The sequence below is a fragment of the Alosa sapidissima genome, chromosome 10 (genome assembly GCF_018492685.1).
Source record: "Alosa sapidissima isolate fAloSap1 chromosome 10, fAloSap1.pri, whole genome shotgun sequence".
NCBI lineage: Eukaryota > Metazoa > Chordata > Actinopteri > Clupeiformes > Clupeidae > Alosa > Alosa sapidissima.
The window spans coordinates 9,530,144-9,557,467 of NC_055966.1; the positions used below are offsets into that span (position 1 = coordinate 9,530,144).

The 27,324-nt window shown below is 42.6% G+C and overlaps 2 protein-coding genes across 18 annotated transcripts in view; one reads left to right on the plus strand and one right to left on the minus strand.

Annotated features, from left to right (window-relative positions):
- The window catches only part of LOC121721501 (DNA-binding protein SATB1), a 52,841-nt gene extending 35,725 nt beyond the window's left edge, over positions 1–17,116 (minus strand). For 4 of the 17 annotated variants that reach the window (XM_042108484.1, XM_042108485.1, XM_042108481.1 and 1 more), the window contains exons 1-4: positions 16,846–17,115; positions 4,582–4,823; positions 2,515–2,691; positions 785–911 (exon numbers count right to left, since the gene is read on the minus strand). In XM_042108484.1, coding sequence (XP_041964418.1) covers positions 785–911; positions 2,515–2,691; positions 4,582–4,795 — 518 coding nt within the window. In that variant the 5' untranslated portion in view covers positions 4,796–4,823; positions 16,846–17,115. Of the gene's footprint in view, positions 1–784; positions 912–2,514; positions 2,692–4,581; positions 4,824–6,267; positions 6,289–6,446; positions 8,052–16,611; positions 16,634–16,845 lie in introns of those variants that run through there. The other 13 variants (XM_042108487.1, XM_042108480.1, XM_042108486.1 and 10 more) reach the window with 8 other exon arrangements.
- The window catches only part of si:dkey-82o10.4 (uncharacterized protein LOC797793 homolog), a 31,629-nt gene continuing 14,642 nt past the window's right edge, over positions 10,338–27,324 (plus strand). The window contains exon 1 of the mRNA XM_042108491.1: positions 10,338–10,443. Coding sequence (XP_041964425.1) covers positions 10,428–10,443 — 16 coding nt within the window. The 5' untranslated portion in view covers positions 10,338–10,427. The remainder of the gene's footprint in view (positions 10,444–27,324) is intronic.

Below are 27,324 nucleotides of genomic sequence, written 5' to 3' on the forward strand. Positions count from 1 at the left end.
ACACACACACACGTGCGCGCACACACATACACACACACACACACACACATACACACACACACACACACAAAGCTAAAATACAACCACATATATACAAACATATAAATACACAAACATATGCACAAATAGTTACTTTTGCACACACCAGCTGCTACACAGGTCCCCTCCTCCAACAAACACCATATAAGTGTGTTTGCTACAAGGAAAGAGGCTACGCTGGAACACCTTAAACAGCGTACAGCCAGGCAGCCTCTGGGGAGTGTGTGTGTGTGTGTGTGTCTAACAGAGGGAGAGGATACAGACTAGCTCCAGACTACCAGGCTTTAGACACACACACACACACACACACACACAGCCTTCTGTATCCTGACTGGTGGTGAAAGAGTATAAGAAAGCCGGGGTGAAAGGAAGCATGTGGATGTGTGTGTATACATGTGTGTGTGTGCGTGTGAGAGAGAGAGAGAGAGGGAGAGAGAGAGAGAGAGAGAGGGAGAGAGAGAGGGAGGGAGAGAAAGAGAGAAGAATGCAATAAAGAAAAAAAAAAAAACAGACCTGAGACCATGAATCCATCACGACAAACACCACAGAAAGCAGCAGACACATACCACAGCTGTGCAGAGACAGACAGTCAGTCAGACAGACAGACCAACAGACAGGCCGAGGGACATGGCAGGAGGAAGCCTGCCTGCGGGAGAGCAGCGGATGCTAACTTTCACACCAACCACACACACACACCCACACCAACCCACCCAGCCAGCCACATCCCACTGCCCTGGGCACTGACCTGTGCAACTGGATCTTCAGGGTGACCACATGGTAGACGTCCTGGAGCATGTCCGCCACTGTGGCGTCGGGCGCGTCCGTCACGTAGGACAGGGGCACGGGGTTCCACTTGCCCACCTGGATCAGCCCTGTTGGGAGCAATACAGAGCAGGGTCAGACCTCATCTACAGTACAGCAGACAGAAGCAGCATTAGTGTGTGTGTGTGTGTGTGTGTGTGTGTGTGTGTGTGTGTGTGTGTGTGTGCGCACATCTGTGTATACTGTATGTATGCCTCAGTATGAGCACAGAGGATGAGAGGATCTAGAACACAGATGCAGCATTAGTGTGAATGTGTGTGTGTGTGTGGGTCAGTGAATATTTGTACAAGTGCATGTGTGTGCTCCTGCATATGTGTGCGTGTGTGTGTGTGTGTGTGTGTGCATACTCTCAGTGCACTTCACATCTCAGTGGGAGGAAACAAGACTCACGCAGGCCACGCTTTACATAACACACACACACTCAGGACTCAAGAGAGAGAGAGAGAGAAAGGAGAGAGAGAGAGAGAGAGAGAGAGAGAGAGAGAGAGATGGGGAAAAGCTGATCTGTCACTGAACTAATGCACAGTGCCCCATAAAGTATCATTGATCGTCTAAATTAAAATGCACGAGTGATGAGCAAATAAATATCCAACCCATGTACACAGGTTATATTAAAACAGGAGAGAATATCAACAAAAACAAAACATAGAAAGAGAAAGCAGGGGAAGAGAAAGAGAAAGAGTAAAAGAGAGAGAGAGAGAAAGACAAATAGAAAGAGAAAGCATTCATAAATATGTAAGGGAAATATTGCAGTGAAGTGATGGACAGCCCACAATAAATTACAGGCTGAGGGGGGCTCTTAAAATAGCTCAAGTCTCCATAAAGAGAGCAATTAGTAACCCTAGGCCCACCTCCACACTCATTCCCGCAGAGGGGAGTGTGTGATTACAGGGACGAGTGCAGGGGGAGACCTGTGGTCAGGGGAGGGCACCTGCACACCACCGCCGCTAGCTCAGTCGCTCGCTCTCTCTCGCTCCCTCTCTCTCTCCCTCTCTCGCTCCCTTCTTCTTTCTCTCTCCCTCTCTCTCTCCCTCCATCTCTCTGTCCTTCTCTAAGTCTCCTTTTCTCTGTCTCCCTCTGGCCCTCTCTCTCTCTCTCTCTATTTCTCACCCTCTCGTTCACACCCTCTCTCTCTCTGAGCTCACTGCCGACCTGTAGTTTAAATGCAGGCCAAAGCACTGTATTTAAAAGCACATGCCCCTGGGTTCGAGAAATGGCACAGAGGAAAGGCAGTGGCTAGCTGGCAGGCTGGTTGGCGGGCTGGTGGGCGGGTGGGTGGATGGATGGACGCTGTGGCAATCAAACGCAGGGAAACGACTGGCCAGAGGAAGGGCGAGCATGCAGCTGTGGAGGCACTTCGGAAATAAAGCTTAATATGTAAAGCATAAGAAAAAAAAAAGAGAGAGCAAGAAGGGGGAGAGAGAAAGAGAGAGAGACAGAGGAGAGAGAGAAGAGAGAGAGAGAGAGAGAGAGAGAGAGAGAGAGAGAGAGAGAGAGAGAGAGAGAGAGAGAGAGAGAGAGAGAAAGATGGTGTTGTGCAGTGCAGCAGTGCGGGTGGAATGGTGGGGGTGTCAATGTGAAGAGGAAGGAGATTAGGGGTAGGTGGAGGCGGAGTGGGATGGGTCGGGGTCGGGGTCGGGGTGGGTGGTTGACCTTTGGCCTGGGCAGCCGAGCTGTGCGAGTAGCCCAGTGATAGCAGGGCCATCTCGATGAGCTGGTTGAAGAGCATGTCCTTCCTGACCAGCACAAACTCGGCGTGCTCCTCCTTGCTGTCGAACTCGATGGGGCTCTCGTAGTGCTCCACCACGCAGAACACCGGCAGCATGTTGCCTGGAAAAAAAAAGAAAAAAAAAAGAAACGTGCACGCCCCCACACACACACGCATGCACGCATGAGCATGCACCCACACGCACATGCGAGCAGATACATATTCACACACACACACACACAAAACCACACAATTAACAGAGCAGATGCATGTGTCACATTTACACCTCACTGGAGTCACATCAACTCTTATTTACACGCACACACACACACATATAACGGACAGATATTGAAAAAAAAAATCCTGCAAATTTCCACTGCAACCGAACATGTGACTGATGCTTAAAAATGTATTTTAACACTCTTGGCCTTCCGATCACATGTAACTAAAGTGATTATGATCGCTTTATTTTGATCACATGCCTGGTGTTTACGCGGCATTCTGCAAGGCAGAGGTGATCCTTTGTTGTCAGAGCGTTGGAAGGGAGCAGCCTCTCTGAGCTCTCGGCTGGGGTTTAAACTGCTTTATTTATTGTTAAGGTGCACAGATCACATTAGAGCACTTCTTCTGGCAGTTCCCAGGAACCTTCCCATGATGCTTGGCGGCAACTCCCAGCACACTGTATAGCCCTGAGGTTTGTGAGTCTGTGTAAACAGTGCGAAGCTATTAGGGGGAAGAAGGGGGGAAAAAATGAAGAATCCTTGTCCAAAGCCGTCATGTGTTAGGGTTTACTGTGCAAATATCACATAATATCAGACAGCTGAAACACTCTATTCCTGAAATTTGTGGAACTTATAAGTCCTCTGCCATCTTGAGGATTTTTCCCACACACACAGCCCCTGCACAGCGTGGCACAATATTAATGTCCTCCATTTAAAAGTAGGCACAATAAATCATATCTGTAACGCACATAGCGCTTTTGGCTTCCTGAAGATGCAAACATTTCTGGCAAACAATCAATAAACAGGGTCAATCACAAGCATACGCCAAAGAATGTGCTGAAGTGGAGCTTTTCCATTTTTAATAGATAAAGATCTAACAATAAAGACTGCTGTGTAGGTTCATTTGGGGATCAATACATGCTTTGTTCTCCCGCGTGCTGAGAAAAGCCCATGGTAAATATTATTCAGCTCCAAACAATGCACCCCGCAGCCTGCAAAGTTCAGCAGGCACTCGTCAAAGTTCACGATTTCCCATAAAGAATAATAGAGAGTGTCCAGAGAGGTACAGAATGGGGGTCTGGAGGACGGTGATTCGTGTAGTTACAATGTAACAAGCGCAGCTGGTGCTCCACGAATTAAAGGCGCAAATCACAACAACCCGGGGGGAAGGCCCTTTAGCATCGCACAGCTCCTAGCTTGACTGCCGGCCAAGCGGAGAGAGGGAAGATTCTTTTTTTTTCTATCACCAATTACATCCTTTTTTGTTTTAGGGGAAAAAAAGAGCAAAACACTGATGTAATGTCGGTGTAGGAAAGCAATAATCCTAGCTATCTCTAGCGCCAAATTGCTGAAATGCCAAAGCCCCTGCTTTAAAATTACATCTCTCTATATAGGGTTGATTTGGCTATACTCACAGAACCATAAATGTAACCAATAAAAACAGACACACACACACGTATGCACTGAGCAGGCATGAGTAATTATGTGTCAGTCACCCAAACCGCCTGTGACAAAAACTTCACATAAATTAGTCTAATTGAGTTAACCTAACAATCAATACATCAAAGACACACACACACACAAAGTATTTCACATACATGGAAAGATACATCCATCTAAACGCACACACACAAGAATAAACCACTGACTACTACATGAACATACACACACACACAGTCACACACACACACACTGTTCCTCCCTGAAAAAATGCACACTTCTTTATCTGGACCTCCACATTTCTTCCCAACCCCCTCTTGAGCCAGCTGCCCGGTCAGTTGCGTCACTCACCCTTCTTGTGGCAGGCCTTCAGGAGGTGCGAGGAGGGCTTGAAGGGCACGCCGCCCAGCTTGGCCCCGGAGCTGCCCAGGCGCGAGCGGCCCAGCGGGCTGCCGTTCTGCTCCAGCCGGGCCAGCTTGGCTGGGGGCCCCTTGGCCTCGCCCAGGCCGGCCGCCACCAGCTCACAGTTCTCCTTCCCCAGGCACGTCTCGCCGAGATGCTCCATCGCTCTCAGCGCCACTGCTTGCTATCACCTGGGGTGGGGGGTGGGGGTGAGGGGAGAGAACACATACAAACACACAGGTCAGTCAGGAAGCCCAAATGACACAAACATCCCCCAAAATACATAAACACACATATGTCGAGACAGGGAGCCGTGACATTTGAGGGTGTTTTTTATGTGTGTGTTTTGCATGGTGGAAGAAGATCCATGACCCGTATGGGGCCTTGGCATTTAACACAAGCTGTGTGCTCGCCTGCATTTCTGTATGTGTTGGTCATCAAAACACTTGCTATAACATACAGATCATCACATTTCCATCGCATAGATACCACAGCTCACTATCAGACATAAGTGAATGACATAAAAAAAACATGGCAGGAAAAGGGCTTAGTACTATTTAAGAGATAAACCTAATTTATTTTGACACCTATTTTCTCGTGCCAGCTTCCACTGCTTTGTATGCCACAGTGCAAACCTGTCCAATCTGCTGAGCCGTTACATGACACTTGAGGGTGTTCCGTGTAGTTCTGGCGCTCCCGTTTTTTAGCGGCCATGTATTATGGATGGCTGTCCCGTGCTGCACTTTCCCCATGTGGCGGGGCGGGGGCCAACAAGCCCGTTTTTGTGCAATCGCATTCATTCACCGCGGATTCCACCCCAGTGATCAGTGCATCTCTACAACAGGCCTCTGTGTGTGTGTGTGTGGAGAGGATTAAGCCGACCGCTGTGAGCGTTCACACGTTATGCATCACCTGAAACTCATTTTTTTTTTCTCCCTGTCTTTTTTTGTAAGCTTTTCAAAGCAGTGAGGCCTCAGACAACATATGAATGCTTTGTTTAAGCAGGCCGAGATGACACAGCCGTGTACTGTTTCCAACTATGTACAGTTTGCACCAAAATAACACCTACAGATTTTACTAAAAAAACAGGGGGTGGTAATAACAAAACAATAGCATAGGTAGGTAGGCACATACATGACAGTCATCGCAGAGCATTTCGAGGAAAAGACCATCATGCTTGGTAAGGTGTGAAGAGTGATAAATAGTCAGGAGACACTATAGAAACAAAGCTTCTTTTTTTTTTCTTCAAAAGGCAAGTCAAATGCTTTCAGGACCGGCTGACCAAGGGCCTAGTCTGGGAAACTACAGGCCATGAAACAGTGTGCTGTTCAGTAGTTCAGACTTAGAATTTCACTGTCCAACCCTTCATGCAGTATACAGTTAAATTCTACACTATGATAAACTGTCCATGGAGTAGCCTCTTATTATGGACAGCAAGCAACAAATATGACCATTCAAGCAATTAACAAATATAATGCACAACATTTAAATTAATAACACTGTTGTTACAAGAGAACAGCTAACCCTCAGGTATTAGTTTTAGGTAATAATAATCTATTTTGTTTATCTTCGGAATGGCCTAACTTGTCATTTTGTTTTAAAAAACAATGTCAAACAACCGACATAGAAGCCTACATGAAGTCAAAGCAAATCGACCACAGTGAAGTAAGTAGCCTAACCACTCAATCCGCACCCTGCAGCAGTGTGATCCAGGTCAGGTTTTTTCAGTGACCTTTAAAGAAGAAGACATGCAAGCGTGCAAATTTGAACACATGTAAATTTGAAAAAGTTAGTCAAAAATCAATTAAACCAACCTGCGACTCACCACTTCAGAACTCGAAAGCATATAAAGTCGTCGGGGTGAAAAGCGTCTTCAAGTTTTGTTGGGAAAAGAAACTTCAATGTTTGCTGCTTTCTAACGTTAGGTCTGACTTGCAGAAAATATCTACAATCCTTTTGCAAAAAGAGTTGTTCTTGACGACATGCTACTCTCGTAGCATCAAAATCAATTGTCAATCAATACAACATACAGATGAACAGAAAACCGATAACACAGTCTATTATTAATTCAAGAAAAAAATATCTGAAAAACCAGTTGTTGGTAGCCTAGGCTACCGAGTTGTCCGCGTTCTCCGACGTCATGAAAGGAAAATTAAACCCTTTTAAAAGAAAGTTAACGCTGTCCACAGCATAGTACGGTATCGGCTGCAAGTGTAGCGAGTTTAGTTCTGTCGCTAACCCACCAGGACTACGAAGCGTCCTTACGTACAGAACACGTCGAAAATAAAAGTAACCATAGCTGCATACAGTCACAAGCGACAAGTCCTCTGATATGCAGTGGGTATGTAAGCATCTATAACATAAAAAATAACGTGGAATGAATTTAGCCTCGCGACTGTCCGGGAGAGCATGAAGCGACAATAATCTGGTTTCTCGTGGTAAGACGACGTAGCTATGATCTGCGGACCCAAACAGGTTAAAAGTACGATTTACTTTACGACATCTAAGGCGATTAAGGCATGCATAGATGCTTTATAGTTCCCTGGGTAAGACTGTTTTCTGTTCGTTTAATTTGTGCCCGGACGGAGCTCCCCTTTCTTTCTCCCTTTTCCTGTGTCCCCATTAAATTATTAGTTGTATTGACTCATCACTCCCCTCGCTGGTGCTGGCGCTGTCTCGGCTTTCCTTTTCCTCCTCATTTCAAAAGAAAATACGCCCGTAACAAGCAGATTTAAGCCGGAATTCGAGGCGAACGAGATGGTCTCCCGTGACAGACGATGTCCTGGTGGAGGAACGACTCGAAAATAAAGTAAAAAGTGCGGAGAAAACAGAGAGGATGGTGCGATTTCCGGCTGTGCGCGCAGGAATTTTTAATCAGCTTGATTAGAGTGAGGCGGTTCTGCATTTATTACTGAATAACACACACACGCACATATACACATGCTCACACGAACGCCTTGCGAATAAACAACATAACCTACGAAGCAAGCACTAGAATCTAACGACTAAAAAGGCCTTGAGCCGGACCTTCGACTATTCCACAGCCGTCAATGCGAAAATACAGCATTGTGCATCCACTGCCAAATTCAGCTGTATTGTTCTACGCCAGTGGAAGGCTTGAGCCTCCGCTCGACTCGCTGCTCGGGCTATACTTTTGTTGAAGCTTACAGAGCATCGGACACCCTACCCCCTGCAATATCTGCATTGTTTGTGTAATACTATTTAAGGCAACTATTTATCTGATTAAAATAATAATTGAGAAGATGTCAATATTATGCATTTCTCGTAATCGGACAGTTAAGGTAACGCAACCCCCATGATACGAAATCATACGGAAAATCACATGAGTGCACTGTGCATATTTTGACTACCCGTTTTACATTTCTAATTGCAAAAGAACCCGCCATCTGTTCAAGAAGCTCGGGGTAAAGGCTCCGAGCGAGTGGGTATGTGTCTCGGTGAACGTGGGGAATTATGGGCTGCTGCACACTATACACTACCAATCGGGGGAAAGGCTATGGGCACGCAAGCGTTCACAGGTGACACGGTGTGGCATGCTCAGAGCCAAACATTCACTACACAGATCAGATTTCAGGACCTACGAAGGCTGGCCACAACAAATATGACACGTCCGTAACCTCGCGTTGTCTAAGTGGGAGGGCTAATACCTTAGGACAGTTACAGTGGCGTCCTCACCGGCAGGGAGTCAATTGCATGCATGTGTGTGTGTGTGTGTGTGTGTGTGTGTGTGTGTGCGTGCGTGCGTGTGAATAACTTTCTGAAAGTTCCACACGTCCAAGTTACCATAGGTCAAACGCTTGAAATAATAAAGGTGTAATAAGGATTTGCATAAATATTCGTTATTGGCATATGTATAAGTATTGAAATGTAATGCAAACTATTTGATTCTTTACTTAACATGACAGATGGATAAATCTAAGGGAATTGGTTGGATTTTTACCAACACTGAGCAAAAACACACAGATTAAATGAGATAGGGTGAGATCAGGACATTTCAAATGAGATATGCTGACAGGTGGAAAACAAAGATGTGCAAGCTACCCTCTTGACACATCAAAACAGGAAACCAGCAAACAGAGCATGCATGGGCATTTGACAAACCATAGGCTACACAGTAAATACAAAAAAAGTGGTGTTTAGTGGTATTCATGAGGCATTTGACAAAGTCTAGCCTGGAACAGCACAGAACTGTACCTGTATGTCACTTGACTTCCCACTAAACCACCAATTGCGCAAACATAACCAACACTTATGTGTCCAAAGACCAATATCACCACTGTTTGATGCACTATAAACAATCCACTAAAGGCTATATAGGTTAATGCAATGTAAGAACATATAGGTTAACTATGCAATTTAAGAACATATAGGTTAACTATGTAATGTACGAACATATAGGTTAACTATGTAATGTAAGAATATATATTACAGACATGCATGTTCTGTGTGCCCTTCACTCTGTGATGCATTAAGTTTGAGGCCTTCAGTAAATAATGTGTTGTCATTTATCAGTGCTAGCTCTCATCCACCATGCCTTGGGTGGGGGAAAAAAATTAGCAATAGTATGCTCAAGTTGCTCTGCTGTGCCAGACTAGCCACTGTGATAAAGGCGACACAGGGCTTGTCCTCTTTGTCACCCCCTGGTCAATGGTGAAATTCAACAATTTTACTGCCCAAAATGCAGCAATTGTAAAATAGAATGAAATAGAACGAAAACAAAATATAAAACTACAAAAATGGCAGTCCATGTGCATGTCCAAAATAATCAAGGCCCTTTCATTTGTTAATAATCCACATTTAAAAAAACTAGAAAAAAAACATAATCTGCATCTTTGGTATTAATATTATGATGGCTTACTCAGGGCAACAGAGCCAACATTTATTTCTTAAAAGGCTGTCTGGGATGTTAGGTCCCCCTACATACACACACACACACACACAAACACAAACACACACACACACACACACACACACACCTCCCTTAACTGCTCACCCTCCCATATGTTGGCAATGCCAAAAAACAAGCAATACCCTTTTGTCTCATCTTCGATGTCATCATATTCAAAGACTAGAAAATGACTCTTGCAACCTGAGAAGACCCAGCAAGCCCGATGTGGAGGCGCTAATCTTCTCGAGTGATTGTCCAAGACGCATCGCACACACAATCGCCTTGCCTTTTCCATGTCACGTTCAAAAAGGCTAAAACAATGCTGCCGTAACCAGAGAAAGGGAGACTGAGTGAGAGAGAGAGACAGAGAGAGAGAGAGAGAGAGAGAGAGAATGCAGCAGCAGCAGCAGACAACATGGTGGAGTCTACAGTCGCAGGCGGTAATCTCTCGCGGTGACTGTCCAAGACCGTCACACAATTTTGATTGCACTGCCAGTAGGTCTTGGCACTGCCCACAGGTGCTGGCACTTGCCAAGAACTTTGGCATCGGCGTCCCGATAAAAGCCGCCCCGGCATCCAGAAGGGCACAGGCCTGAAAGAGTGCTGGTGATTTCATCAGTAATGATTATCATTTAGTACAGACGCGTTTGTGTCGATGCATGGCCCTCCATTTTTAACACGTTATCAAAGCAGCACGTGCATGTTTTAGGCAACCAGATTACCACATGACTAGGAGGTGTGTTTGTATATTTGGTCGGGTCGAAGTATGCAGTCATTTCAGTGTCGTCTGTGTTTTAGCATGCTGTGTTAGTAATTTATTCTGAATTTAACATTATACGCTGCAGAGTGTTGAAAGAAATCACAAGTGGATAGGCATGATACAGCCATGGTCAATAATTACGGTAGGCCTATACAAATTGTTTTTAAAAAATCAACATGACTGTATATTATGCATCAACAATGAATCTGTGTTTCTTTAGGATGATTTAATGCTCTTTTGGCCAGCATCTTTCATTGATTTGCCAGCTACTTATATAAGACAAAGCCTCATTATCAGATAAACTAACAGAGGTCAGTCAGGTTATAGTCTCTCTAAACATGTTGCTATAAACTATTGTTTAGAAGAAGAATACCTCTTCATTCATTTGATATTATTTAGACCTGTTAAAAATACAGTATACCACATATTAAATTCTGCATTATTACAGTATAGTAATGTCCTAGTGTATATACATGACTAGGTAATTATTTTATTTATCAAGTGTCAGACACTGCTTATATGCAGCAAATGTGCTAACAGAAAACTTGTTCCTTCCTATAACATATTCTTGCACTTAACGCCTCGATATGTTCTGCAGGTATACACATGTACACATAAACAGGTTTTTAATTCTATCCTGCATCTGATAACATATATGCAAGTTGTCCTTCCAGTATTGCCGGTCATTTTGCTTTTCAGGTTGTCACACCCGGCAGTTAGCTATATTCTATTGAGAGGTTGTTATTGTCCCAGAGCATTCTACACAATGGGATGGCAACTATAAAGGATTTGGAACATAAGTACATATGTCACACTGTTGTTCATGAAATCTAATGATTGCAAAAAAAGAGTGCAGTTATGTGATAGCTCACATGAATAATGCACTGTTACATGCAATGCATTTCTGTAAAAAATTGTGATGCTGCCTATTTGTATTCTAATAAGAAACTATTGAAAATATATTTGAGATGTAAGGACATAGTTAAACTTCTGTGCTCAAGTCTGGGTGTTGGAGGTGATCTAAGAACTATTCAAAACTCTTCATCTAACAGCTTAATTGTTTAATAAGCACATGTGGTGGTTTAAAAAAAAACTGTCTGCTAGTGTACACAGACCAGCAAAGATTACCTGAAAGACCACACACTTTCTGCTCTCAGTCATTCGGTTCGTCTAGACTGGGTTGCCAGTGAGAGTGTGTGAGTGCAGTGGGAAGCTATTCACTGTCGAGTCTCTCCTGTGGCTTCAGAGTGCGAGAGTGTGTGGGGGGGTCAGCATGAACTCAGCGTGTGAAGTCAAATCCTCTTCTCTAGGGGTGAATGGTGGATTTTGTTTTTTGTTTTTTTTTGTGAATGTTTTTTTTTTTCACCCCCTGAAGCTTAGATAGCACAGAAATGATACTATGTTGAGGTGACGTGACTACCAGAGGAAGATGATGACGAGAAGCAGCAGAAGAAAACAATGAAGTGAAGGTAGAAGAAGAGGGCGAAGCGGAATAGACCCGCAAAAACGACCACAACGCGCTAGAATACCAAAAAGATGACATTGTCAGGGAAAACCGGAAAGGTGGCGGCAAGACGCAAAAAGAGACTTTGCACTTTTAGATTCCCCACCACAGGAATCTGTATTAATGATTTAAAGCCAATTATTGCCTGCCTGCGCCTGATGAGAGAGCTTCTCTTTATCGCGCCGTATCACTTGTTTATTCCTCCTGTTTTTATCGAATTATAAAACAGATTAGTCATATAACAATCAAACAACATCAGTTTCAAGGCCCTGAGAAATTGCTTTTCTGTCACTGGGTGCTGGGGCCGCATCACATGATTGAATAATTAGAACTCTAATCTCTGCCTCGTGGATTGCAACATATCAACAATTAATACAGTTAAAGAGGCAGGACAGTGTGCTATGTGTATGTGTGTGTGTGGTATTTGTTGTGTGTGTGTGTGTGTCTGCGTGCATGTGTGCGTGTGTGTGTGTGTGTGTGTGAGAAAGCAAGCAGATGATGATCTTTTGCTTTATTGTCCGACTGCTATGCTTCTTTGCAAAAAAGTTCAATCACCTTCCTGTGATTGAAATTAAACGAGAAATAGTCGGGTAAAGGTGTTCTCTCTCTCTCTCTCTCTCTCTCTCTCTCTCTATGTGTATGTTGTTTGAATAAAGGCATGGGGTGCTTGTTGGGTCACTGTGACATGAGTAAAAGTTCACCCAGGGGAGGCCTGGGCACTTGAACTTGGAGGTAACCTGCAGGTGGGATAAAAAAAAAACATGTTCTGCCTGCTGTATGGTCCTTTCAATATCACTCTTACTAAATCCACTATATAGTGTGTGTGTGTGTGTGTGTGTGTGTGTGTGTGTGTGTGTGTGTGTGTGTGTGTGTGTGTGTGTGTGTGTGTGTGTGTGTGTGTGTGTGTGCATGTGTATGTGAAAGCTTGTCTCTTTCTTATGAGCAGTGATTGAAAGGGTTTTAAAAAGGAAAGCTTAAATAATGCTCCGTTTGAGTTAATCTATGTCTCTCTAAGTGAGTGTTGATATCTTTCAGAGTATGTGTGTGTGTGTGTGTGTGTAATTGCACCCTCATATATGCACATCTTCCTCTGTGTCTATTCAGTAAAAAAGAGTATCTTTTAAATTGTTTCTTCGGAATATATGTGGGTGGGTATTAACAACATGATCTTTGCAGGATGCGCATTCCTCCAAAGCACACTGTCTTCTTTTTGTTGCATTACCAGAACAAAGGATTTGAGAAAACCTACACAGATCGGATAACGACAAGCATAAAAATATGAGACAATGAAAAATTCTCAAGAGATGCAAACACATGTATAAGACTAAAATTAGGTTATTTGAAGAAGCAGGAAGTTAAAGGTATTAGTAAACATGTATTCGCAATGGTGCTGGCAAAGCGAGATAAAATTGTTACTCTGATTTTACACAAGTGTCATTTTGTCAAACCATGACAAAATCAACATGACGCACTTTCGCTTTTTTCTTTCTTTTTTTGCTCTTTCTCTCTTCTGAAATAACACAGCAAAAGATTTGAGGAGAGGTCTGTGAATGCAGGGATGAGGAGATGTTAATGCTTTGGGGGGGGATCACAGTGGCTCCAGAGACTTCCTTAAGAGCTTACATTAACCAATGGTGTCAAACAAGCTGGGGCAATGAATCTCCCACACAAGGCTTAAAAAAATCAAATCATGACCAAATTAACTTTAAGACTGGGACCGAGGTTGCAATGCATATGAAAATATGTCTAGGGTGGTACGTCTCTAATCATCATGGCCTTCCACATATTTGACTCAAAGCCCAGGAATGCAAAAACAATCCTTATTAAGACACTATCTCCGTTTTTAACTGGTTACAGCTTGTCATCTGAAGTCTCTGAATCACTGTTACCTTCCTTGCCGTAAGAAGCATGGCCGTGCCTATGCAGGCGAGGTATAATCTCCATGCAGCTATATTTAAAGAGATATTTAAAAGGAGAGAGGGAACAAAAACGAGACAGGCCTCTTATTTGCTGGCGACAGTCTAATAAATACATGCGTTGGTAGCTAAACAGGTATTTACCGTGCACCAACCACAAGTATAATTTCACTGTTTGCTGAGCTGTTATTTCTCCACAGCGTTAATTATCGAGGTGGTAAAGACAATTAATGGTTTTAGCCTCGATATTGCTGGAGACGCGGGGAAGAATCTGATACAGACCAACCAAGAAGTTTGCATCCACACGACTCCCTGAACATGCTCATGTAAAAAGTGTTGTTCTGAGCATGAAATATGATACACTCTAAAGCACAAAAGCAACATATTCTCATTTCCTAACCTAGACAAAAATGGAAGGCCACTAGGTCACTTAAGACCCAAACAGGACACCAGTCTGTGAAGATGGGGGGGAGGGGGAGGATAAATCTCTGACTGTGGTCTGATAGTGCTACTGTAATTTCAACGTTTCGAGGGCACTTTCCACTCAACACAATCTCACAGAGGCACTGTACAGCTTAATTGGTCTCTGAGGGTCAATGAGGTTGAGTGTTGTTTACTTGTTCGTGTACAATCGACCACTCTTTTGCGACCGCAACGTTTGTCGACGGTTAACATTGTGCGCTCCCTTTTGCAGAATTAATTCGGAAAGCAGGAAACCGTGTAGACATCGCCGCATTGTGACTGTCTCAAAAGGCAAGAGCATTCTTACCCTGACCCCAACCCCATTCTACTAGCTGCAAATGAAGGTGCCATTAGAAAGGAATGTGGCTTTGAAGGACAGTAAGATGAATTGCGGAGAAATGACCTGGGTGGGTTTCCGACAGGCCTGCACTGAGTGGCTCCGGTTCCCTCTGACACTGGAGGCCAATCAGATGCATATCACTTTCACTTTTAAACCAGGGGTCTTTAAGACCATGAGTTCACACCTGCCCTGAGCCATTCCGAGCCAAGGGTCCTGTCAGTCTGTCAGTCTAAATCAGGAAGTCAACCCTGGGTCATGGCAGTGGAAAAACAAAATGAGCCAAATTTGATGTAGCTGCCTTTTTTCCACCTTTTTGATTAGCATCTCTTTGAGTGACATTGTGAGGTTTGTTTGAGCAGAGTTTCACTGCCACTGCACCCACCAACTGTCATGAGTGAAAATGAGCTTCTTTCATTACAATCAGACCAGCTTGCGCATTCAAACCAAGACCGACCATCAAAGAATATGACACTTTCACAAATACAAATTGATTGACGGAAGCAAACCTGTCTGAAAAAAAAAGGGTGACGGCACTAAGAGTGAGAGAGGGGGATTTCAAACGTTCAGATAGTACCAGGCTTTGATCTCTGCCTTCTCTTACAAGAAGTGACATATTTTCTGACAGGAAAAGTTTTGCTACAGCATTCTGTGAAGCACTGACCCAACAAAACCTCATTTATTCTATTGTGCAACCTCTAGAGCAGGCCTAATAATTTGACCACAAAACTATTTTCCACCCGCCACATCTCAGCCAGTCTTGACAGACAACATTTGAGTGTGCAAACACTATGTGCTTAAGACATTCTCAGCATGAACACTGAAAACCCTAGCCATTTAAATTAAAAGTTAAATGAATACTTTACTTTTAGTGTTCACATTTACTAAATATTCTATTAATCCACCTTGAAGTGAGAGTAAAGAACTCCCCTACCCCATTTACTTTTTCAACAGGCTCAGTATATATGATAAGCATATTCTGTGTTAATTTTCAAAGAGTCTTTTTTTGGTGTACACTATAAATCATGTATTTTTATCAGCCTCAATATTACTCATTACTGTTGAACCGACAGGTGATATAAAGGAATGAGCAGGTGTGATGAATGTAAAACTTAATAATGCTTGTCAGTTTAAATAAGTGGTATCAGTCTAAAATATGCATGTTGAGATTTCCTTTTGCAGTTTTTTCTGCGCTATGACCATTTGAAGCAATTAGCTTAAAAAGTCTCTACTGCACTAATATGCATGCTTAATTGCCCATTTCTAACACTTAAAAGTTATTGTCTAAAAATTAAACTCAGAACCACACAGCTGTACTTAGGATGTATAGTTATGTAGTTCAACAATACTACAGTATCTACACAACCCTGCAGAGCTCACACAGAATGAAAATACATTCTGCAAAAAAAGAACTACAATCCAGTGACTAAGACAAGTAGAAAGGTGACTTCATGTCTTAACCATACAATTCCATGTAGCTATTTGGCCTCTTGAATTGATAGTATTTACTTTTTCAGCCAGGTGTTTAAAACATTACTGCCACCAGACCTCAAGATAGGGATCAAACATCAGCAATGCTTGCATGGACACATCTTGCACTGCCAGTTTTGTGACAGCGTTGCCTTTCCCCTACTTTGTGTCTCAATACCCTGAGTTGTGAGTCCTAAAGATAATTAGCAGATATGGATGACTCGAAAAGCAATCTAAGGCCGATCATAAGAAACATGTGACGTTCTATTAATGGCATTACTGAAAGAGTGGAGTGGCTACACCTCTATCTGTAGTTTTTCCTTGACATTGTATGGTCTGCGGGATTTTGTGTATGCACACACGTTAGGTTACACTGGTATTTTTGTAAAAAGACTAAAAGGTTTTGATATACCATTTTCTTCTTCATACGAAGGTCTTGCTTCGTAGCTTTCACTACAAACATGAGCGTGAAGTATGTTTTCACTGAGTTCTCACTGACAGAAGACCAAACAGATTGCACTTATTTTTAACTCTGTCTGTAATCTCACTATATATCCATTTTTTTGAGGAAAATACAAAAAAGGCCATGAATCTCTACAATAAGCAAAAAAGCTTACTTACATTGCCTGCTAACATCCCTTCGCACGACGCACTCGCGCCGAAATGAAAGTGACACACCTTTTTGAGTGACAATACACCGGTGTTTTAAAAGTGTGAATCGCCCAATGTTTTTAACGAGCATGACAATGAGAAAAGCGTAAAGCATGGAAGAAAGATAGCTTTGATGCGACCCCACGGCAGGTGTAACACACATGTCAATAGCTTTAAAACAAGATGTAAAATATGTAACTGTACCTTCGAAGTTAGCAGTCACCGAGAAACCTTGTTTTCCATCAACAGTGCAAAAAATCTGTTCAACTTCTTCCCACCTTGAGAGATCCAAAGATGAGAGAACTCCTGCGATTGATGGTGGTAACACTGTCACATGCGAACCGTCTGCACAACTAATAACTTCGGGGCGCACGGATGGCATGCGACTGCGAACAACGTGGGCTGCAGCGGGGGATAGAGGCACGAGGAGGAGGGTTCTACAGTATGAGAGGGTGTCAGGTAAACGAACCGCCCCTCCCCGTCTCTGATGCTCCGCGAGATGATTTGCCAGCTGTGGCGCAGCTTGTCTCTTGCCCCACTTTGATTTTTGAACAGCGCTCCTCTTTCCGCGCGCTCTCTAGGGAGCGCCGCAATAAGAGGAGGGGGAAAGTGGTCTGTCAGGAGCGCGTTCACACTCATCCATTCTCATATTTACACACCACATGTTGAGATGTCAGAAAAGTGGTTTAATTTAAAAGGAGAGACACGAACAAGAAAAGTTGTCATTAGTAACATCACTTTTTGTTCTTATTAAGCAATTGCGCGTGATTTTCTTTATTAATAATTTGACCATATAATGACACGAAAGGGTGGAATCATTACAAATTGCATTCAGGCTTGAATTCTTTAAAGACATCCTTAACTTTAAATAAACTGCAATAGCACATAATTTTGGTCAACCCCAGAAGACCATATAATGTGCTTAGCCAAGGCTTCTCTTTGAAGAATTTATATATATTAATCTATATATAGGCCTATATAAAAAAAAACGTCAAACATGCCATCTGATGATGTCTGTTGACATTCTACACCAGAAACGTGGGCCTACATTCATCTCCATTTTCTTAGATACTGAAGACTCAATTAATTACAAATCAAGACATAGGTTAAGTGGTGAATTGTGGTGAAAATAATTTTCACAAAACAAATTTTCGTGGTTTTCCCACATTGTGTAATTTTGAAGAGTGGGATAAAATCTTAGTCTATGAACAAAGCTGAACAAAATCAACAAGCAGGCATTCCCGATTGACGGTGTAGTCCTTGCCACAGCTGCAGTCTCATTAGGACGGATGCTTAATTAACGCCTAATGTTTGCCTCAAAACTATAGCCTAACACACGAAATTACAAAAACACAATGGAGGCAACAGACCATGTTTATAAAAAGATCACGAACAGAGCATCACTTGTGTTTCAGAAGGACAGACACAGCCCAATTTCATATTTTTTATGTTGAATCTCTAGGTGGTTTAACTAATTTGTTTGTGGACGTTTTCCAGAGAATGTGTTTCCAGAGCAATTCTTACCCCTGGATTAAATAGAAATTGTATTCCTTAATAAATAAAATTGAGGATGCATTGTATTTAGGTTACGTCGGTTATTTCAAAGTAGTCTAACTTGTTAAAATGCGCAACCGTTGCAGTTTCAAATCTGTCGTGAACATGTCTTTTAGCAGAATGGGTCACAGTTTAGCTCCATATGACTTTTGCTGGAACAACTAAAAGTACTCATCTAGATAATTCTTTGAATTTAACACTGAGGCTCCTGCACAGCCGAGGTGATGCATACCTCATCTTTTCCTGTGGAACGGGGAAAATATCCGAATCGTCTGAAAGCCAAACGCTTCAGAATTTCTGCATTCTTTTCTTTCTGTAGCACACTGTAAAATACATGTCCCCTTCTGACAATGTTTCAGGTCAACGTGAATATGGGGTATTTTAAAAGGGTAACAGGTCGTTCAATAGTTACAAATTTACAACCACCCTGTAATTACTAAGAAGTACTTAGAAAGTAGTAAGAAACTAGAACTGACACAAAAGATCACGATTACAAAGTTACCCAGGGAAGAATACAATGGACAGAGTCAATTTGGAGAGATATGTTTGTTTGTCCATCTCTGCATTGGCAAGGGGACCGGAAAATAGTCTATATATGACTTGATTTTTACCCTGCAGAAATGCAAACAATTTCATCAGTTTATAGTCTGTGCCAGCTGTCACGGAATGCTACATTTGTAGGCATTAAAAATAAAATTCAAGTGCAATATTCTGAGGTTTGTCTTTGGGATGTCCGTTCGAGCTTCTGGATGGAGCGAGGCATGACTCTCAGCCTCTCTGTGCGTGATTGACAACCTGTATACCCATAAAGATGGCGAGCAGATGGAGAGCAACTCTGCGCCAATGTAGGTGTACAGGATTTAACTCACATGTCATGTTGCTCAGCTGAGGATATGGGGGACATGCAAATATTAAAGACATTTCTTAAATCAACCATCCAGTAAAAACAAGACACGGTGTTTTTAAAACTATAAAACTGACGCATAAATAACTGAAAATTACTCAGACAACAGAGGCCACTATGGGGATAGTTTTGATGGCTATTGCTTATAAAAGCAACTGGGCACAGACTTCTCTGCTTTTGTGAAGAAACTGCTGTCAAGTGTGCCATTAGCACTACGTTTTTTGTAACTGCCAGATCATGAGTGTTTCTCAGAAAACTGGCTTAGGTGTGGTTTTTCAAACACCGCAAGAAAGGTATGGTAGTTTCATATATCATCATATGTACCCTTTTCTGCTGTATCGATATGAATCACCGCTTAATTTAACTACGACACTTAGACTTCTAGTTCAGAGATAACGGGGAAGTTCAGTGAAGTTGCTTTATGCTTTATTGTTTCTGTAGTCCTATAACGTTCACGTCCGACTTGCGCAATAAGTAACATCCCGTCTCCATCCCCGTCAGCCATGGATGTATGTGGACGGTGAGTCATTATAACGGTGCTTTGGCTTATTCCCAAAGTGACCACAAGGGGGACACGTGATACAGACAGTGAGTAGCCTACTGCACAGACGTACAGTAGCTCATAGGACAAGTGGGACTGTCACACTTATGTGACACTATATGGCCAGTGAGGCAATTTAGCCTTTTAACAGTTTCAAAGTATAGTTTTGTTCTTATAGTCAACTTCCTGACTGTAAGGTAGGCTATATTCTTGAACAGAGCATATTTATGGAAAAAGCTAAATAATTCAGTTGAGCACATGCCGCAACCAAGACATTTCAAGTGAAGACCTTTATGAATATACAAAATAGGCCAAGGTTATTTGCTTGTTAGTATGCAGAATCTGAGGACTTGTGTTTGTAAATGTCTGTGAATTATACTCTTCATACCTACAATTCTCCAATTCAGTGCTCTTAGTTGTGTGTATGTGTGTGTGTGTGTGTGTGTGTGTGTGTTTATTATTATGCTATGATTTTTGTCTAATATTACAGTCTAGGAGGTAATTGCGCAAATAAGCATTCTGATGATGCTCATATTAGTTGGAGAGAAGCTCTGCATGATTACAGTCTACGTTGTGGTCTGAAGAACCTGTCACTGCATATTCATAACTATCAATGTTCTGCACTTTGGCAAAGAAAGGAAAAAAAATCTAAACACATCAAACAACCTAAAATTAATTCTAACAACTAAAGACTACAGAGAAACAACATTACTGCATTCTCATCAAGTGGGCACACGTTAATTATAGACCACTCTTACTACAGAGGATAATTTGTCTAAAAAAGATGCCCAAAGCAAAACGTCAGCCGTCTGGTCTATACACAGAATGTGTTTTATTATACTGTTATTGTGGTTAGAATTTATTGTGTGAAAGAATGGCTCCATGCAACTCCGATCTGTGCTGCTTCATGTTGGTGTGGAACCCTACCCACAGTGGGGTTCATTCACTGCTTGATCTCACTGTTGCCCATAATGGTCTTTATCGGAGGTAACAAGGGAGACACTATTTCACCTATCAAGAGTCTAATGAGTCATGGGCCTGCCCTCTCTGTGCAGACTAGTGAGCGTGCGCTTTGGAATAAGTCATTGACTTCAAGAATAATGGGGAAATTCCAGATTCGGAGGCTGTGTCCTTCCCTACATGAAAAAATAAGAGGTGACAGGCAGAGTTATGGATTGGGATCCTCTTAATTGCTAGGTGTACTGAGACCAATTTACACAAATCTTATATAAACTGTTAGACTTAACTTCACACTCACACAAACACTCACACACACTCACTCACACACAAAATAAGATGTATTTGAAGACTCTTGAAACGACAGCTCACCCGCCTCCCCCAATACACACACGCATACATAGAAACACACATGTATTCGAAGACTAAAGGGCAATCCAATCTCTCTCTCTTTCTTTCTCTCCCTCTCTCCCTCTCTCTCTCTCTTGCTCTCTCTCTCTCTCTCTCACACACACACTCAAACTGACTGTTCAGACACACACACACACACACACACACACACACACACACACACACACACACACTCAAACTGACTGCTCAGACACACACACACACACACACACACACACACACACATCCTAAGGCCGATGGCTGTACGAAACCACAGGCCTCTGACTGCACATAAAGCTCTGCTCTCGCTCTCTGCTGTTGACATGCTTCTGTAGTGTTTGGATTCACAGCGAGACATCATATTTGCAGAGAGCCTATTACTTTTGCTTAATTAAACTGATGTGATTAGGCCGATCCAAACTCATGCGACGGCATGTCTGATAAGGAAGCCCATTGTGAGTGGAGCTCTGTTGTGCCTGGCTGGCCTGATTAATGTAAGAGCACTCGGTACTGATCTGTGACACTCTCTGTGTGAGTGTAATATCAGAAGTGTCAGTTATCTGTGGGCTGGTTGGTAATGCAGCATGATACATCCTGATTACATGACTTTCACATGACGCGTGAGGTTTAAGATGACTTGTTTGTTGAGGGTGGGAGTAGGTGCTATTTTGATCTCCATACATTGGTGATAGACTGAGCGGAGTACTGGTCACAGCTATGGTAAGGCTGCAACGGTGCAGACAATATGCAAAGGTCAAAATGCAAAGAATATGTTATTGTGTGATATCTAATGTCCATAAATTGAAGCAGGCAATGATTCAGATGGTAACTATGGGGAACATTTGAATGACTTTATTAAGTCTTGTGCTTACTTCGACTTCAGTTACTTCAGTTCAAACGTCATTTTGGGAAACCTGAGATATTTGTATAATGCCAGATAACTATCACTCTCTAGATAGCTGGAATGTACAGACCACAGGTAAATTCCACATTCCATTCCTTTTTAAAACTACAGACCACCCTCTTTGCCAGCATGTGTGTTGACAGACGAGATCATACACAAATTTCCCTTTTAAATACAGCAGAAATGTCCCCCCTCCCACTTCTAAAACACTCTCAAAGAAGACTCTAGAACATAATTTCTCCTTTGTTGATTTGTTGAAGATTCATGGAATGTGTTTGAAAAAACAAAAACATAATTATATAGAGCTGAAATGCATGGTGCAACCATGGCAACACATGCATGCACCAGAGTAGACCTAAGTGAAATCCAATCAAGACTTAACTTTGAGGGGCGGGGAAAGTGGCTTTCATAGTGACCTCCCATTTGTATGTGTCAATCTCATCAAGGCCATCAAAATGTGTCGGCGAAAAATATACAACTAATTAATCACTCAAATAAGAAAGGTATTTAAAATATATACACTACCTGTCAAAAGTTTGGGGTCACTTAGAAATTTCCCGTGCTTACATAATTGCAAAAGGGTTCTCGACTGTTGTAGAAAGAAATGGTTGATCTTTAATGCAATATCTACATCGACAATTATCAGCAACCATTCATCCAATGTTCCAAAGGCACATTCGGTTTGCTAATCTGATATCATTTTAAAAGGCTAAGTGAGAAAACATTGGATGATGACACTGATATCAGCTGGTATTCTGCCTATAATGGAGTGGAATGGAAATTTCTAAGTGACCCCAAACTTTTTACCAGTAGTGTATATGATTCTGACACAGTCTGACTACCACCCCATCAATAAACAATAGCACTTGGATTGTCCTCTTACATTGTTACATACATGTCATATACTATAAGCGCATTCTATAGGGGTACAAAGGAACATAGGTATTTTTAGGTTTTCCATTTGCAACTCTGAATGTTTTCTTCTGCCAGAAAGTCAATGAAGGAATTACTAATCATAGCATTTACAATACATACGCTGTTGCACAATGTGCTCTAAAGTGAATTATGTGAAACGTTTTGGTAATAATCCTACATATACTGTACGGCAGACTTTAAGATTCTGTCTAATGCTGTCCAAGAAACATGAGCAATATGGGATGTTTTTTTTTTTTCAGATGTGAAATAACCATTCATTCTTGTGTGGCATTAGTAAGAGACCCTTTTTTATACCCACACTGCCACCAGCTAGTCGTATTGCTCTCACTGAAGAGACAGAGAATCAAAGGCGGTAAGGAGCAGCCACCCCCACCCACCCCCTCCCCTCCACCCCACCCCAAACCACTTGCCCCTGGTGATGCTGACAGAAGTCAGTAATTGCCGCCACCTCAGATGACTTCATTAACAGCTGTGTGGTGGTGTGAGTGTGAGTGTGAGCGGACACAGCGCTGCAGTGCATCTGAGTGGCGGAGCCACAGCACAGTTACCGGCTGCTTCCACTGACAGGTGGGGGAGCGCATCTTCGGAGTATGCGGCGCGGCGTGGTGCGTTGCGGCGCTGGGGCCTTGCGCTTCAATGGGGGAAGACTGGCTGCCTGAGCCTCCCACCCTATCATTTGTCATCCGCCTGTCATTAGCCGGTAATGATTTGATTATTTTGCAGATGAATTATGGTATACATCTCTTTCAGAAACGCTTCCGCTACGTATTAATCAAAAGCGGTTAGGGATGGGTGGGGAAAAAAGTGTCCAGGATGCAAATGAATAAGGAGAACAAAATGTATGATGCGTCTAAATTAAGAATGACATTAATCTTTCATCATGTTTGAACAAATGGAGCTTTGAGAAAAGATTGCTTTAGTGTGATACCTAATGTGATACTTTATGTGAAGATAAGACCCTTTACTGAAAATATTTAAGCAATAATAAATAAACATTAATTAATAGATAGTGAAAAAACTTTTTTTTTAAGTTAATAATAGTTACTGTATTGCTAATATTCTTTTTTTAATGACATAAAATATATATTTTTTTTTTTTTTGCTGTATGACAAAAATATTATACGGCTATCAACCATTATTCAATGAAATTATACATAAGGCATAAAATAATTGGGTAGCCGTGTCCTACTGGTTAGCACTCTGGACTTGTAACCGGAGGGTTGCCGGTTCGAGCCCCGACCAGTGGGCCGTGGCTCCCTTGAGCAAGGCACCTAACCCCTCACTGCCCCCTGAGCGCCGCTGTTGAAGCAGGCAGCTCACTGCGCCGGGATTAGTGTGTGCTTCACCTCACTGTGTGTTCACTGTGTGCTGTTTGTGTTTCACTAATTCACCGATTGGGTTAAATGCAGAGACCAAATTTCCCTCACGGGATCAAAAAAGTATATATATATATATATATGTGTGTTTACAGTATCTACTAAATGTAATGTCATGTCTAACATTTGTCATGGCTTAACATTTTAACAACTAGTGTCATCAAAAGTCAAACTCTTAAACTCTTAAAAAAACTGACATCTAAACTGACCTTGGACTAAGTACCCGAGAGGTGTCTCAGTATCACAGTGGTTGACACAGATACAGCATATGAAGGGGACTCACAGCATTATTGTTGACTCATTCTCCAGACTCAGAATGTGTGTGTGTGTGTGTGTGTCTGGGTGGGGTGGGCATGCTGAGGTATTGAGAGGAAGAGGAGGGAGTGTGTGTGTGTGTGTGTGTGTGTGTGTGTGCGTGAGAGAGCGGGGGGTGGGGGGGTGGCGGGTCGCTGATAGTGTGAAGGAAGCTCAGAGACTAACCAGAGCCCAGCTCGGCACAGGCTCTGCACAGCACCTCGAGCTAACGCATTCCTTTTTATCCCATTCAAATTGTGCATGACAGAAATAGCCTTTGCTGAAATCATATCATAGCCCTCCACTGCTCTGGGATATGTTGGGTTGGTTGGGGGGATTGGGGTGGTGGGCTGGGAATGGGATGCCAAGCGCTCTGGATGGCCGAGATTCCCACGGGGCGTGTGTGTGTGTGTGTTTGTGTGTGTGTGTGTGTGTGTGTGGGGGGGGGGGGGGGTGGGTTAAGTCTCCACAGGCCAGCAAGCCCACGGGCCCACCAGCTCTTAGAAATGTGGCAAATTCTGAGCACCTTGGCAGTAGCGGAGCCTGTTCCCTAAACAGCCCCCCTCCCCAACACACCTCACCCTTTTGCCTCAGGTCTGTCACAGCTAAAGATGGCTAATGTTGCCCAGATATGAAGAAAGTGGGCCCAGTTTGTGTGTGCATCTGTGTGTGTGTGTGTGTGTGTGTGTGTGTGCCTGTGTGATTTGGGAGTGTTTTTCTCTGTTCATCTGGATTGACGTCGATAAGACCCTGCGTCCGCCTCCCCGGCGTATCTCTGCTCTGCACGGTGATGGAGCTCGGGCAGGGAGCGGGGGAAGCATGCGAGGCTTGCCTGGCACTTCCCAGAGTGCCCAAAGCGAGCCCCTCCGTGCTACCAGGACTGGACACTGTCACGCGGCACCGACAAAAAAAAAATTCTGAAATTCCGAAAAAATTCTTTGCACATTTTGCCAAGAGCAGAATGGGTCGACACAAAAGCTTACCGTTTGTTCCCTGCACATGTTCTTTGCCAGTGCATCACAAGGAGGAAATACACACACACAGAACAGACACTTAGACACACACACACACACACACACACACTTGAGGAGGCAGCCCAGTGCTGCTATACAAAGCACCACCTGCAATTACGGGGCCAAAGATGAACACACTGTTCAGCACTCATGGCTCAGAGTTCAAGGGTAGAGAGGAGTAAAGTTATCAGCAGCTCATCAAAGACTATATGCAGATCAGTAGCCCGGCTGACCAGGAAAACCTGCTGAAAACCAGTGTAGGAGAAGCACTGAGATTAGCCACAGCAGTTATTAAAATATATCAACATAGGAAAATGCACATCTAATAAGTGCTTAGAGGCTACAGAGAAGTGAACCTGAGAAATAAAACTGTAAAGTTAAACTTGCTGTACCACTTATCTTTGATCAGGGCATGGGACAGGGAATACCCGAAAAAACAGAAACCAACCTTGAGGTCTACCACTGAGAAACAGGCCCCAAAATTTAGGGGAAATCTGAGATTTCCTATCAATGTGTTTTTCTTTTAAATGGCTCTGTAATAATAAATAGTATAAATGTATGGAAAATAAACAATATATGGCAGTAAATAATTACATTTAGCAAATAATATTATGCATGTATGCAACATAACAGTATATACATTTAATTTGAAGGATATTCTAAATAAAACAGAAATATATAGGTATAATATATATAGGATAAGAATTATAGGTAACATATTTGTACCATAGCATATTAAGAGAAATGTTTTTTCTTTTAAATCAAAGGGCAAACTGCTGACCTCCCCTGACATACATACAATAATATGACACATAAAAGTAAATTCTCCACAAAACTCAGGGATTTAGAGGGTAGCACTCTGGAACCTTCGCTAACTTATGTTTTTTTTTTTTTTTTAAGCAAACCGTCTTATTTCCTCCTCTAGTTAAACCCATGTGTAAATTAAGTGACAATGAATATGAGTCAGTGATATCGGCAATAACTGTGTCACTTTTGTGAGCACATTTAGGTGACAACAAAGTTTTAATACAGCTTGCTCCGTTCCACAGCATTCATACTCTACACTACTGCTCTGTTTGTGGAGTGATCTGACAAGTGGAACGGAAATAGCGAACGACTTCACGTTAGTTGTGGGTGGGTTGAGGGAAAAAATCCCACTACAATCATGAAACTCAAAAATACATACACACATTCTCATTTGTAATAGCAAGTGGTGAGTCATCAACAACAAGGATGAACATGGGGAGCAGGTTCTGATGACGAGGTTCATACTGTTATTACGACAACATGAGGGTTCTCACTTTCTGTAGTGTCGGACTGCTGTAAGAATAAAGCACAAAGGCACACAAATAAAAATATGTTGAAAGGAAAATGAGTGCATTTAGAGTATAGTCATGCAAGCGCTACAATCAGGCTTTTGAACCAAAGTCAGCAACTGTGGTTGCAAGCCATCATCCATTAGTCAGACGAGAACACAGGGACCAAAGGAGCATGCAAGCAGATATGTGATTGGACATATAACTCTTAACTACTGAGAATAAGGAGTATTTATATACAAAGTGAGTATAAACTGACTAGTTTGTTAAAATGTGCAGTTATGTGGTTAGTTCTAATATGTACGTTGGTTATTTCCTCTAAATGCATTGGGAGAGCACAGGAACATTTCACTGGTCTGCATTTGTGCAAACATGACCGACTTAGTTATATCTCTCAGAGACAGAAATAAAACAGTTAAATTAGCCATCGTTAAGTGTTGGAAGAAGAAAGGGGGAAAAAAGCAGGTGATTTGTCTGGCGGTCCCTCTGGACTCTGAT